This window comes from Salvelinus alpinus, chromosome 4, assembly GCF_045679555.1.
Source record: "Salvelinus alpinus chromosome 4, SLU_Salpinus.1, whole genome shotgun sequence".
Classification (NCBI taxonomy): domain Eukaryota; kingdom Metazoa; phylum Chordata; class Actinopteri; order Salmoniformes; family Salmonidae; genus Salvelinus; species Salvelinus alpinus.
The window spans coordinates 2,464,091-2,478,742 of NC_092089.1; the positions used below are offsets into that span (position 1 = coordinate 2,464,091).

The following is a 14,652-nucleotide window of genomic DNA, read 5'->3' on the forward strand; positions in this document are numbered from 1 at the left end:
AAATAAGCTTTTTATGCACATGGAAAATGAATGAGATCTTTTATTTCAGCTCGAGTAAGGGGACCAACACTTTACATGTTGCGTTTATATTGTTGTTGTTTGTAACACATTAGCTTGAAAATCAAACTGAACAAAGTCGTTAAATTATACTGAACAAAAATATAAATGCAACACGGAAAGTTTTGGTCTCTGCAGAGTGATGTCATTCTCCCTAACCCCTCCACTCTGTCCCTGAGCCCATGTCCCAGACAGACAGAACAACAACACCAGCAGAGTTACAGCATCCCTCATTCTGAAACAATACCTCTTCAGAACTAATGTAGTCTACTGGGCTCAGTCCTCTTCTTTATACACACTGCTCTTGGTAACCTGATGCATGAGAAACCAACACATGTTGCAACTCAGTGGAATGTTAAAATATCACCAAGGACAAGTAAAGTCATGGGTAAAAAGTACACAAATACAGGTGCACACCAGTGTACAATACAATAGCCTGTCAAAATGTGACAATTATTCCCTCTTGTGGTTAAATATTACATCTCTCTTCAACTCTGCAAGATTTATCTGCCCTTTATCTGCTCCCCCTAGAATGGGGGATAAGGACAAAAATAATAATAATTGAAACATTATTTTGAAAATACATTTTAAGCTCAACAAGTTACAATGATTTCACTTTTTTTTAAATCCTTATCGCTCATTTTACTTCTGAGTAGGAAACACCAGCTCTGCTGGTGTTGCTGTTCTGTCTGTCTAGGACATGGGGAGAGTGAAGGGGTTAGGGAGAATGACACCACTCTACAGGGTCACAGTGAACGTGGGAGAGCCGTGATAATGGTGGTCTTGACATCTGGACTGAGCTGAAAGCACAGAGACAAGGTGCACAATATGGGAACCATCCTGGTGGAGCAGAGAGTGGAGCTGAGGTACATGGGAAACAGATTGACAGCTAGTGAGAGCCAAGTGGAGGAACTGAAGAGAGACAATGCAGGTAATGAGGATTTTTATTGTATTAAATAAATCATATGACTTTACATGTATGTCCATTGGCAGGTTAGCGTTTTTTTTTTATAAATCTTGTTCTGGAAGCAGCTCTGCAGAGTGGTCACTAGCTGGCACAGCCACAAAGTCATGCAATCTGATTTTAAGCCTAACATTAACCACACTGCTAACCCTAATGTCTAACATTAAATTAATACCAAAAAGTGACATTTTTGTTTTCATGGATTTTTACAAAATAGCCACTTTTGACTTTGCAGCTGGCCCATCTAGCGGAAATGGCTCAGTTCTGCTTCCAGGGCAAGATTCATGCCAATGAACATCAACAAGCAGCCCATTCACTCTAAGTTACAGCAACACTACTCTGGGAGACTTGTTCGATTGCCTGAATTAAATCATTATAATTTCTGAATACATTGTCATGTTATTTCAGCCCTGGAGACCAGATTGAGCGTCAGTGAGAGGCTGGGAGAGGAGCTGAAGAGACAATGCAGGTATGCGGATATGATCATAAGCAATCAGTAGGGAATTATTACTATTGATACAATTTAGTAGCAATCAACAATAGCTTGAAGATGACATGCTTGAACATATTTTTTTATTTGATTCTACAACTACAGCACAAGCAGCAGCACTGTCAGCCAGGGAGGCAAGAGTGACAGCCAGGGAGAGCCAGGTAGAGATGCTGAAGATAGACAACGCAGGTAATATGAATATATGGCTTACAAATAAGTTTAGGTAACTGTTTGATGTGTTGTCTTCATGTCAGCAGAACTGTCCGCCTTGAGGAGCCAGCTGGAGGAGCTGAAGAGACAGAATACAGGTAAACAGAAAACTTTCTCAAGTTTGCGCTGATAAAAACTTTAGTGGTAAAATGCGTCAGCCACCACTTTATCATTTATTTTCTAAGTTTAAATTGTTGCCTTTCTTGTCTGCTGACTAAGATATTTCCAAAGGCTGACTAAGATATTTCCAAAGACATCTTGCATTGTTCATTTTTACTTGTTTCTCCATTATCATTATGTATGTGTCCTGTGTACTCAAAGATAGACCAAAGCTGGCCTTCTCTGCTGGTTTGACTAACTCAGGAAAAGTAGGACCTTTCAATACTGAGACCAAATTGATCTACACCAAAGTCTTCACAAACATCGGCAACACCTACAACCCACATACAGGTAGGTACTGCTTACACATCAATACACATGTCCGCGTGGGCCAGCGGGGGCCAGCGAGTCCTAGATCACTAAAACACGCTGCTCCAATGTCCATGAGCTTATTCGACATTGCAGTCGACTGACTGACCTACAAATCACCTTGCATCATAAATAACTAGTCTATTTTATTTGTAGATCAGTCAGTCACAATTTACCCATGATACATTACGGTGTTGACGCTGTCGTATAAGGCCCATGAGAAACTGACAGTGTTGTTGATCTCTCTCTGCTTCCCTCTGATGCAGGTATCTTCACAGCACCAGTGAGAGGAGTCTACTACTTCCGATTCTCTATGGTTTCTAATGAAATCGCATTTAGTGGGGGTCTAAACATGTACAGGAATGGCCAAAGAATATTGCAGAATGGTCAGTAGTACAATGCTGCGAATGAGTGTGTGCAATGGAGTGACTCTGCATCTGCAAAAGGATGATACGGTCCATATGCGCCTTTTCAAAGGCTGGGTAGTGTATGAGGATTCATCTAACCACAGCACCTTCAGTGGATTCCTGCTCTTCCCTGTGTGAGGGTAACTCCAAGAGAGCTGTAGTTTAGTGGTAGGAATCATCTATTGGTATACAGCCTCCTATAGGGCTCAATGTTATTTTGACATAGGCATATATATGGATAAACGCAATAAAAATTCAAATTGACTTTTTGTTATTTTTCAATATGATTATCAACGCATATGCTAAAAAGCAACATTGAGTTTCTTCAACATTCTAAATAATTTGAGTCACTGTTACCTCCGTACTGTCATGTCTTTGGCGATAATGCAGCAGACATATCTAACTGTAGGATCTTCATATTTTTCCCGCCTTGAAGGAATAGTTCACAAAATCAGCAATAGAAAGTTGCAAACCTAAATCCTGAAATGAATAAGGCAACATCCAAATATGTTTTGGGATAAACCTGCTAAACTCTCATAAGGCATATCACACAACAGTTGGGATATGAATTTAGGGTATACACTTGACTTCAGACAACTTTTCAGGTTTGAATATGTCTGACAAGCTGCTTAAATATCTATTCAAAGCGCCGTATCGAAGGCCATGTCCTCGGTATAGGCTACTCGTGGTGCTAAGAACTGTTCATACACATCCAATCTTTTTTAGCCACCTATTGCAGAAGTCTAAATATTAAACACTAGATCGGGAGGGTGGTAGATTAGAATGGTTAATCTGAAACCCTTGTCACACTTGCAGTAGCCCTACGCATAGCATTGTGCCCAAAGACAACACTCGCTCTGTTTAATTATGTGCGTAATTTGGGGATACTTCCATGACACGCTGTCCACGCAGCTCGGACAGCGTTGTCGTGAAGCCGCGCTTCCCCAGTCCGTGCGCGCGGGACAGCATGCAGTCCACGTACATGGCCCAGAAGTGCTGCGCGAACTCTAGGAACAGCTCGTTGTGCTTCTGCCTTTGCGACGCGCGCAAGTATGTCATGAAATCAAATCCCACAGTGCGCCCCGGCTGTCCGCCAGGCAGCCGCCGTGTCTGGATCACCGCGAGGGAAGACGAGTCACAGCAGCCAGAGTCGATCTTGTCCAGGTTACCAGGAGCCCTGAATCCACCGAGACCAAGACCGAGCCCCACTCCCCCCGCCCCGATCAAAATGTTGGGCATGGTATTGGAAGAGGCGGTGGGGAGAGTCAGGAGCATACACCGGCGCTGGAGACGACTCCAGCCACGGAGAGAACCATCATCCGACTAGCGCGATAGGAGAGAGAGCCCTGAGTGGCCAAGAGATGGGAATGCAGAGACAAATAGCCTAAGAGAAAGAAGTCTCAAGTAAAATATAGGCTACCTGCCTACTGTGACAGATCAGATGGCCATTATACACTCATTTAGAAACAGAAAATGTGAGTTGTGAAATCAGAGGTGTGCGTAATGATCTCCCTCTCAAAGAAACACTTCCATAGCCTCTATAGGATATGAACAAAATATAGGCGACTTACTTGTTATGTTCCTATCAGCTGTTGCAGTTTTTAAAACCACCATCCAACGCGGGTGCGTATCCCAAGTGTGGCTCACTGTGTGGACGTATTGACTGACTCACATGGCCACTTGATGGCGGAGCTCTTTATAGCCAAACACCGCGCGCACCTCATACCCTGTCATAGCCTACACGCAAGGAGCGCACGAGCTGACAGTTGACCAAGGATAGCCTATGAACAAACATGATGTCTGACTGATTGACCAACTGACTGACTGATTGAATGGATTAATTAATTAATTTAGGGTAGAGTATGCTGTAACATTAGAAACAAATAGGGCCTAACCTAAAATGACTTAACTTTTCAAAAAGACTACTAGTATAGGCTATCAAAGGGATGTAACCAAATTATTGTTCAAAACACTGTGATTTCTTTGTAGACTATGACTACAGGTAAAATCCCAAAACATAGCCTAATATTTTGTGTGCATAGTTTAGCTGGGGAGGAGAGGGAGGCGGGACTAGCTACCTTGACTGACGCTGACATCATCGAATCACCGCCCCGTTTGCTGTTTCCTGTTCCACCACCAAACAGCCTATTCAAACAACACATGTGAACGGCTAATCTGACGTCTTCTGGCAAAAATGCCACAAACGGTCAACTGTAACTTCTAAATATTCAGTCAAAATGGTTTGGATCAGTAGGATTTGTTACCGGAAGGTTAGTAACTCAGTGTTATAAATACAATTGCATCATAGTTCGCTAACAAGATAGCTAACTTAGCTATACCAAATATATTTATAACTAACCCCTCCTGTCTGTGTGACTCTACTATCCAGATAGCCATGCTAGTTAGTTTAGTTTGCTAGTCGTAGGTGGTCTTCTGTTGCCCTTCACGGCCAGTTTCGTAGACGGGGCTAGCTAGTTGGTTGTGCTGTTTTACATGGTCGTTTCTACAATGAACTTGCTAGCTATGTAAATTGAAATAGTTTCACTGTGTAGCCTAACGTTACTGTCCACGTCATTGTAGAAGACAGTACAATATATTAATTGCTGTAGATATTTCAGTTGTCTGACGCAAAGTGTTCAATGATGTCATCACTATTCTCTTTCCTCCAGTATGGTAACTTCGTGGACAACCTGCGTCTGTATGTGCGAGGGGGCAGTGGGGGGATGGGGCTGCCCCGTCTGGGGGGTCAGGGGGGGAAAGGGGGAGACGTGTGGGTGGTGGCTCAGAAGGAGATGACTCTGAAGAGGGTCAAGGATAAGTCCCCCCAGAAACGCTTCATCGCTGGAGTAGGAACCAACAGCAGGTACGTCTGGACCACAACTCGCATGGTGGATGGTGAACTCATCGGTCGATCACTTATATATGTAGACAGCACACATATTGGATAACCCATTAAAGAATTTTACAATTATTTCTAATGTCCTTTTTGTAAGTGTCATGACATGAACTACCAGCAATCTAATCCAAGTGTGTGTGTGTGTGTGTGTGTGTGTGTGTGTGTGTGTGTGTGTGTGTGTGTGTGTGTGTGTGTGTGTGTGTGTGTGTGTGTGTGTGTGTGTGTGTGTGTGTGTGTGTGTGTGTGTGGTGTGTGTGTGTGTGTGTATAGTGTCCATGCTCTGAGGGGGCAGAAAGGAGAGGACCAAGAAGTCATTGTTCCTCCTGGCATTACTGTCACCAACGATGATGGAAAGGTCCTCGGTAAGTCTTTACACACATTATACACCTCCTTCACTGACACAAGGCACTGTGTACTGGTTGAAGATGATGTTGATGTCTGCACTCAGGATGAGAGTGTTGGGTGTAAATTCAACTGACTATAGTTCATCAATCCCCTCCATAGGTAAGCTGAACACTGAGGGGGATCGTGTGCTGGTGGCCAGAGGGGGTCAAGGAGGATCCTACCACTCAGAGTTCTTGCCCAGTAAGGGCCAGACCAGACAGATACGACTGGACCTCAAACTCATCGCTGACCTCGGCCTGGTGGGGTGAGACAGGACGCACACACACACACACACACACACACACACACACACACACACACACACACACACACACACACGCAAAATCATACAGGAACACATTGACTACATGATTTCCCCCTCCATCATTACCAGGTTCCCCAATGCAGGAAAGTCCTCTCTACTGACCGCCCTGTCTCACGCCAAACCCCAGATTGCCAGCTATGCCTGTGAGTATTGAGTACACATTTACACACACACATCCCGTTGAAGTGAATGTTCCATATATTACCCAGTTTTTTGTAAAATGTTTGAATGTAGGATGACACCATGATGTTTGAATTATTTATGAATTGTAAATGTTTGTGTTGTCGTTCTGCAGTCACCACTCTGAGACCGGAGATTGGCAAGGTCATGTATGAAGACCATAAACAGGTAAGAGAAGCAGATGAGGTCACTTTCTCCCTTTTGTGCAACTCAGTCGTTTCCTTCACCTGATTGGTTCATTCTCAAGATTGTCTTTCTTCTGGTTTTTACATACTCGGTGTTCTCTCCTCTGATTGGTCAATTCTGTGTTCTGTCCTCTGATTGGTCCATTCTGTGTTCTCTTCTCGGATTGGTGTAGATCTCAGTGGCAGACCTCCCAGGGCTGATAGAGGGGGCCCACATGAATAGAGGCATGGGCCACCAGTTCCTCAAACACGTGGAGAGGACCAGACAGCTGCTCTTTGTGGTTCGACCTAAACACAAACACAATTTATGGTCAAAGTCTCAAGGAGATTTGTGGTGAGAAAGCCTCTAGCTGTAATACTGATGAAGTCTCTCTTCTCTCTCTGGTCATAGGTGGACGTTTGTGGTTTCCAGCTGGCAAGCAAAACGCCATTTAGGTCTGCTTTTGAGGCTGTTCAACTTTTAATTAAAGTGAGGCTAGCAGGACACATCTACACAGAAACCACCCACTCCCTCCCTCCAAGCACCAGTATCACAATATGTTCTCTCTCTCTCCTTGTCCTACTCGCTGCCGCCCGTCCCCTCCTCTCTCGACCCCTCGTATAGGAGTTGGAGCTGTATAAGGAGGATCTCCCGTGTAAGCCTGCTGTGTTGGTGGTCAATAAGATGGACCTGCCTGATGCAGAGGACAAACTCACAGAGCTGCAGGAGCAACTCCTAAACCCACACGGTAATCTAATGATATACATAGATTATAAACTTAGGTAATTAAGGTGTACAATCTGTGACATTAGACTACTCATAGTGCCCCCCTGGTGTGCTTCTCCTTTTCAGAGTTCTCCCACCTGTTACCCGACGATATGCTTCCTAAGAACAACATGGTCTTCAGACACGTGGTTCCTATCTCAGCTGCCACCGGTTTTGGCATCGCACACCTCAAGACCTGTATCCGCCAATCACTTGACAAGGATGCCTCTATGGCAATGGCGGACTCCCTGCACCGTGATAGGCTACAGGCGCTGAGAGGGGCGGTCCCAGCCAAGAACACATTCACATGGGGCCCCACCGCCTCAGCTTGAGCTGAACTGTGGAACATTCAGGGTTAGTATGTTCTGCAGTTTTGAAAAAGGGTTTGAACTTGATTCATGTTCACTCAGCCTGGAACGTTTTCAATATTGTGGAAGTCAGGGTGATGTTCCTACCTATCATACCCTAGGTAGGATGTTCCTACCTATCATACCCTAGGTAGGATGTTCCTACCTATCATACCCTAGGTAGGATGTTCCTACCTACCATACCCTAGGTAGGATGACTCCTCGACATTCATCCTGGCTCTGCACCCTGTTTGAGACTATCTATGGAAAACACTGACGATGATGTCACCCACAGTCATAACCCAGGCAAGGGTGTTGTCGTCCTGCCTTCCCCTTATGACCACACTATGGACAGAGTTACAGAGGTCGAGAAAGAGGGCTGACAAAAAGGGGGGGAGTATGTTTGTGTTTTTCTGCTGGATGTTGTCTCTGACTGTTTGTTTGATGTAATATGTTGCTTTCCACCATGTAGTAATAAACATGTTAATTAATGCTTCCTCCTTTAGCAATAACCTTTTACCTTAAGGGAAACTAAACATACATACACAGAAAATAAAGATGAAAGTTTTATTTTATATTAAATATATTACAATACTGAATGATATTGTAAGAAAAAAAAAATATATATGGGCATTGATTTTTGCATTGTCAGTCTATGTACAGCATACAGTAAAAGAAAAGTGCAGTAATTATACAGTGGGGTCTTAATGATTGACACCCTCCATAAAGATGAGCAATAATGATTGTATGAAATAATTCAAATACTGAGCTATATTGTATTTTTTTTAAAGGGGGGAAACGATTGATTTATACTAATACAGTTGCTCAGTGAACGATTCCAACAAGTAATACTTATTTTTCTCAAAAAGGAATGTCAAAATTGACACCCCTAAAGATTCTTAGAAATAAAGTCAGTCAAAAGTTTATTTGGTCCCATATTTCTAGCACGTGTTTTTTTTGTATCCAACAAGTTTTTAGAGTCACAAGCTTGGTGTAGTCATTGTGTGCTAGGAATATGGGACCAAATATGAAACTTTTGATTACTTTATAAGAACCCTTTGGCGTTTCAATCATTTTGACCCCCACCTTTTTGAGGTAGATCTTTCTCTGAGCAAAAGTATTATTATCAAGTAATATAATTTCCCAATTCTTTTGTTACATACAATTTAGTTCAGTATTTTAATTATTTATTTTACAGTCATTATTGCTCATCTTTATGCAGGGTGTCAATCATTTGGGAACCCACTGTATATAGATTTTGTAGCGGTACATATGAAAGTTAAGGTCGCAGTAGGAGCATACTGCAGCAGGATGGGACTGCATGGTGCATTCAGAGGCCTGATATAACCTACTTCTCAGTAGACTGCATGGTGCATTCAGAGGCCTGATATAACCTACTTCTCAGTAGACTGCATGGTGCATTCAGAGGCCTGATATAACCTACTTCTCAGTAGACTGCATGGTGCATTCAGAGGCCTGATATAACCTACTTCTCAGTAGACTGCATGGTGCATTCAGAGGCCTGATATAACCTACTTCTCAGTAGACTGCATGGTGCATTCAGAGGCCTGATATAACCAACTTCTCAGTAGACTGCATGGTGCATTGAGGCCTGATATAACCTACTTCTCAGTAGACTGCATGGTGCGTTCAGAGGCCTGATATAACCTACTTCTCAGTAGACTGCATGGTGCGTTCAGAGGCCTGATGTAACCTACTTCTCAGTAGACTGCATGGTGCATTCAGAGGCCTGATATAACCTACTTCTCCACAGGCTACGGCTGGGTGGTTGGTGCTTGGTTGTATTGATACATTTAAGAATCTGTCCATACTTTGTGTGCGTTTGGACGTTTCTCTGTGGGTCCGGTTGGGTTACGTCAGTCAAGCCACTAATACAGATAACACACATCAGACAAGTTACATCTTGTTACCTGGACAGGTTCCACCTGCCACCATCCTAACGTCTAATATACCTCAATCCTATGACCTGCAGGTAAATTATCATAGATGTCAGAATTAAGACAGTATGATATTTAAAATATTGCTTGACAAGTATGATCCTTTATTTTCATATTACCACGGCCTAGGTAATCCCTTGGTCAAATCTCAAGTTACTAAGCACCAGCCAATCATATCGTAATTGAAATAAGATGAGTGATGAGAGCTTTAGTCAACATGAGCTCACCTGCATAGATCTCTATAGCATGATGCACCCCATGTTGCCATAGCTGCGTCCCATCCTCATACCATAGAAGACACGTACAGATCTTCACATGCCAGAGCGGTCCGAGACTAGTGTGTGCTTTAAAAACTAAAATGGCCACATCATATCTCCATTCCGCTCAACGCACAGAAGAACAATAATGCAGTTTGTCTGTCTGAATAACGGCTGTACACAACACTGAGAAGTGAACATATAAAGGAACTTAAGAGTAAAAAAAAATACTTGAGACTTGTCATACAGTAGCAATATTAATGTGATATTGTGGTGATCTTAATATCTATAGTGCATACAGTAGAAAATCAAAACGATCAGTGCCCACATTTTAAACTTAAGCATACGCAGTTAACATACAGCAGGCTTAACTGATATGGACAGTACAGTAACTACAGGATGGGGGTTGTGACTTCTGTACAAATATGTTTCCCTTTAGCCACAGATCTAAGATCAGCTTTCCACTCCCCAATTCACAACATTTACCATCAGGGGGGTAAGATACAAAACTGACCTTGGATCAGTGACTAGGGACACTTTATCCTACTCTGAGTAGGTATGAACCTGAATCTTAAGCCACATTTAAACCACTAGATTCCTCGGGCCATTCAAGAAAATATTTGAGACCTGGTTGATTATGTTGAAAACCTGTTCACTACTGGAATGGGGTTTGTGGTATGAAATTCCAAGAAGATAACAGCAATTGGCAATCAAGGAAAAAGTATTTCAATGACATGCTTATTTCGTATTACAGCCTCACAGACAGATTACTAGAGAACAGCGATAGTGTGCTAGCTAGTAGATCCATTGTCATACTGTTGGTCCTATAAATCTCAAACAGCAAGCACTGTACAGGACACTTCATCATTTACAGACAGCAGGGCAAACTTACAGTAGGAAACAAAACAAAAGCAAAAATGCACATTTTAATAATTTTATCCAAATAAATCCCAAATCCAAATTCATCTGACACAATGTTCAGTTTCCACATTGTTATTCCCACATCGTCCAGTTGGATCTCAGTGGCGTTGTCGGTTCCAGTTGTATCTATCTGTTATGTCTGGTCTCACACTGTACACCAGGGGCGGAATGGGACCAGAAATCGGCTCTGGCATTTTAAACACAACGGCCCATTTCTTTCCTCGAGGCCCCCATTATTAGCAAGATAATTATCATTTCCCCCCCCAAAAAAACAAGTAAGACAGGCCCACTGTGTAAAAAATGGACCAGGCCATCTTGCATTTGCCCAAAATGCCAGATGGCCAGTCTGTCCCTGCTGTACACACAGACCGTAGTGTGGGATGATTATAGTCACAGGACATTTCTCCAACTTCTCTAAACCACCATGGCCAAATGAACATGTATATCACATCTAAAACTACAAAAAAACACTTGTTCTCTCCCCTCTGTAGCGAGGAAGGGCTCATGGGACTATCTTAGTTCAAATCATATTCACCATTATCAATATCCAAATGGATAAAATGCTCAGTAATGTTATAAATCAATGACATTCTTAAGTTTACTGTCTTAATTATGACGGGCTGTGACTGAGTGTGCATTACTCAGAGAAAAGGATGACACAAAGAGGAAATATAGAACACTGTTTGTACATTCTGCTGTGGAAGAAAAAGAAAGCTGGAGTGTTCACACAGCCACACGGGAGAGAAGAGAGTTCAGTCAGAAATGAAAAGAGAGAAACAGACAGAAAAAACAAGTACGGGGTCTCTACAAAGACCTACGGAGACCCTGTCTGTCTATAACACGAACCACCGCAGGAGGAGTAGAGAAGAGGGGGAGCAGCCCTTCATCATTCACCTCTCAGTAAGTAAAAAAGAAAAGCACACATTACTCTGCCTTTAAGCTGTACATATTTACAACGATAACTAAATCCTTCAGGAAAACCTGACACGGCGAAAGAAAGAAAACAGGGAGTGGCTAGGGTCTAGGGTCCATGTCAGGGGCAGTTGGCTAGTATAATGTGTGATACAGTTCATAATGAGTCGCTGATCACAGAGATAGAAGAAGCCTATAATGTAAAGAAAGCTTAAAGGCCTACAGTACGTATGACATCACCATCCCCCGCATGCTGTCCGTCCCAGACTTCTTCTTCTTTATGACACTAGGAAGAGTTGATTAACAGGGGGTTCTCATGCATACAGTGTTGGAGTTTTCTACAGTAATTAAACAGCGTGCTTCAAAATGGTAAAGAAATCTGCCGATATGATAGCTGTCCGCCCCCCTCAACAGAGAGGAGCACCAATCAGAGGAGAGAGTTTACATGGGGGCAGGGCTAGAGGGGGGTTTGGGGGAGGTGAGTAAGGTAAGGTGGGACAGTTTGAGGGAGGAGCTAGAAGAGTGTGGTGGAAGCTGGGGGGATGTTGGGGTGTTGGGAGTGGGGGAGACATCCCCAACGAGGCCTCTCCTCTCTGTCTGCACCGTTACCATCACAACAGCTTTGCTTTTTCCTCACCAATGAGTGAAGGGCTGATCTCTGGTGGATCTCCAACTAATCTGAAAGGGATCTTGTCTTGCCTCGTTCTGTCTTGGCTTGTCAGTGTAGGAATGACAGATGGCCCCTGTAGCGTCCCCTACTGAGCAGGTCAGGTCTGACGGACCTCGCACACACTCTCACACTCTCACACCCTCCTCCTCTTCATCTTCCTCCGCTTCTCTTTTCCGCTCATACCAGTTGCTCACTTTTTTCGTCATTTTGTTTCAATTTTGTTTCAATTTGTATTTTTTAATTCATAGAAAAGTGGACGAAAATGTAGTTCTTAAGTAGTTTTGCAGAGTAGATAACAGGAGTGTTATATTGAAGTCTCCCACAGCTGCAGGAAGAGAAACGAGATGAAGAGACAAAGACTAATTAGATAATGGCTTCAGTACCTTAACTGCAGTTAACCCCACAATGCAATAGGGGTATTTATAGTACACACGTCATTAACTACTACTGTATTTACCTACTTTCTAGGACGTTATGTACAGTATATGTTACGTATGAGATGTTATGTACAGTATATGTTACGTATGAGATGTCATGTACAGTATGTGTTACGTATGAGATGTCATGTACAGTATGTGTTACGTATGAGATGTCATGTACAGTATGTGTTACGTATGAGATGTCATGTACAGTATGTGTTACGTATGAGATGTTATGTACAGTATGTGTTACGTATGAGATGTTATGTACAGTATATGTTACGTATGAGGCGTTATGTACAGTATATGTTACATAGGAGATGTTATGACAGTATATGTTACGTATGAGATGTTATATGCAGCATATGTTACATATGAGATGTTATGTGCAGTATGTGCTATATACTGTGTTATTAGAGTAGTTACCCTGGCACTCTGCCTGTTGGCCTTCCTCTGGTCGTCGGGGAGGGGGGGCATGGGGTAAGGGTACCTCCGGCTGGATGCAATGGACCCCGTGGAGGAGGTGGGTGACTTCGCCGGGGAGAGCGTCCTGAAAGAGACAGGAAATTACCTCACTATAAACGGTGACATCATCATTCTTACTGATCTGCCCGGAATAGGCAGAAGTTGCCCCTAAACACTGAGGCAGACATTTTTTGATGACCCTAACGGTTAAGGTTCAGATTGGGGGTATGATAATTTGACCCTAGAGCTGTGGTTAGGGGAAGCATCTGCCTGTGCCAGAGTAGACCAGCCTGAACAGCCCTGGTCTGGGAACAGTCACCTCTACCTCTCATCGACCTGCCTATGACATCATCAACCGCTGCACCATCATCAGCAATGCAACAGGGCCAGCTGTGCTGTGGTTGGAGTGGGAGTGGGCAGGTCAGTCAGTCACCCACTGAGTACAGTTCATTTGACTAGACCTGTGCCTGTGTTGGGGCGTATCTGGGCTGGTGCAGGACCAGAAGGTGTAGTGGAGATGGTGTCATGGTGGGTAAATGTGAACCGACCAGGCCGGTGAGCACAGAGACACTCAGTAGTGGACTCAGACATGTGTGTAGCACAATGATGACATCAGAGCAAACCCAACACTGAACATGCAAAGATAAAGAGAGAGAAGATGGCAAGAGCAACGGAGGGAAATAAGGAAATAGACTAGTAATAGAGATTATTTCGAATGACTTCCTTTTTGGTGTCATTACAAATAAAGCAAGACAATTATGTTACTCAATACTCAACAAAATGTAAAACTGTTGTAAAAGTTCAGCAGCTATTGATACATCCAACCATCCTAAATCCTAGAAGGAACCATCGTAAGCTAAAAGCAATGATTCATGGGAGTCCAAAGACACAAGAGGACCAAGAGCTGTCAACCAAAGCTCTGACATCATCACCAGAACTACCAATCAATCTGCTCTTTATCTGTGATAAAGGGAACTGACCCCCATTTGGGAACCACTGGTATAACCCTTCCCTACCTCCCCTGGCCAAATTGAACCCAAATACACGGACCAAGCCAAAGGGGAGTTAAAAGAGGGGGGTGGGGGTTGTTGAGGAATAGGAGATGACCTGAGGTAATACCTAAGGTAGGGTCCTTCAGTGTTTTTATTCACATCTTCTACCCACTTAGTTACATCATAATGCTCTGTTTGGAAGCGAGGGGTTAAATACCTGCAGGAGTGGGGATTGATAGACACACCGAGAAGGGAGGAGGAAAGGAGAAGAGGAAACAGGAGGAAAAAGAGGATGAGAGGGAGGAGGATGGAGATGAGGAAGAGGGAGAAAGAGGACGAGGGAGGAAGAGGAGATATTTTAGGAGAGCAGAGCAGACCAAAGACATTCTGAACACACACC

General features: G+C 43.4%; 2 protein-coding genes and 1 long non-coding RNA gene across 7 annotated transcripts in view; 1 reads left to right on the forward strand and 2 right to left on the reverse strand.

The window, feature by feature from the left end:
• Window positions 1-1,580: 1,580 nt before the first annotated feature.
• Window positions 1,581-4,684, reverse strand: LOC139572744 (uncharacterized). The gene is made up of 2 exons (XR_011674471.1): window positions 4,168-4,684; window positions 1,581-1,800 (listed from the first exon to the last, which is right to left on the reverse strand). It is a non-coding gene; the product is annotated as an uncharacterized lncRNA (long non-coding RNA).
• Window positions 4,685-4,722: 38 nt separating this feature from the next.
• LOC139572741 (GTP-binding protein 10-like) lies at window positions 4,723-8,154 on the forward strand. 2 transcript variants are annotated; one of them, XR_011674469.1, is made up of 11 exons: window positions 4,723-4,866; window positions 5,266-5,459; window positions 5,763-5,854; window positions 5,997-6,141; window positions 6,271-6,344; window positions 6,497-6,549; window positions 6,740-6,847; window positions 6,958-7,035; window positions 7,171-7,294; window positions 7,399-7,780; window positions 7,868-8,154. XR_011674469.1 is itself a non-coding variant. In XM_071395475.1 (10 exons), the coding sequence occupies exons 1-10, from the start codon at window positions 4,834-4,836 to the stop codon at window positions 7,641-7,643; spliced, it is 1,146 nt and encodes a 381-aa protein (XP_071251576.1). In that variant the 5' UTR covers window positions 4,723-4,833; the 3' UTR covers window positions 7,644-8,154. The 2 variants fall into 2 exon arrangements, 1 of the variants encoding a protein (XP_071251576.1); XM_071395475.1 differs by having other exon boundaries at window positions 7,399-8,154.
• Window positions 8,155-8,211: 57 nt separating this feature from the next.
• The window catches only part of LOC139572738 (disintegrin and metalloproteinase domain-containing protein 22-like), a 131,420-nt gene continuing 124,979 nt past the window's right edge, over window positions 8,212-14,652 (reverse strand). For all 4 annotated transcript variants that reach the window (XM_071395468.1, XM_071395469.1, XM_071395467.1 and 1 more), the window contains 2 exons: window positions 13,222-13,345; window positions 8,212-12,701 (listed from right to left, as the gene is read on the reverse strand). In XM_071395468.1, coding sequence (XP_071251569.1) covers window positions 12,681-12,701; window positions 13,222-13,345 — 145 coding nt within the window. In that variant the 3' untranslated portion in view covers window positions 8,212-12,680. The remainder of the gene's footprint in view (window positions 12,702-13,221; window positions 13,346-14,652) is intronic.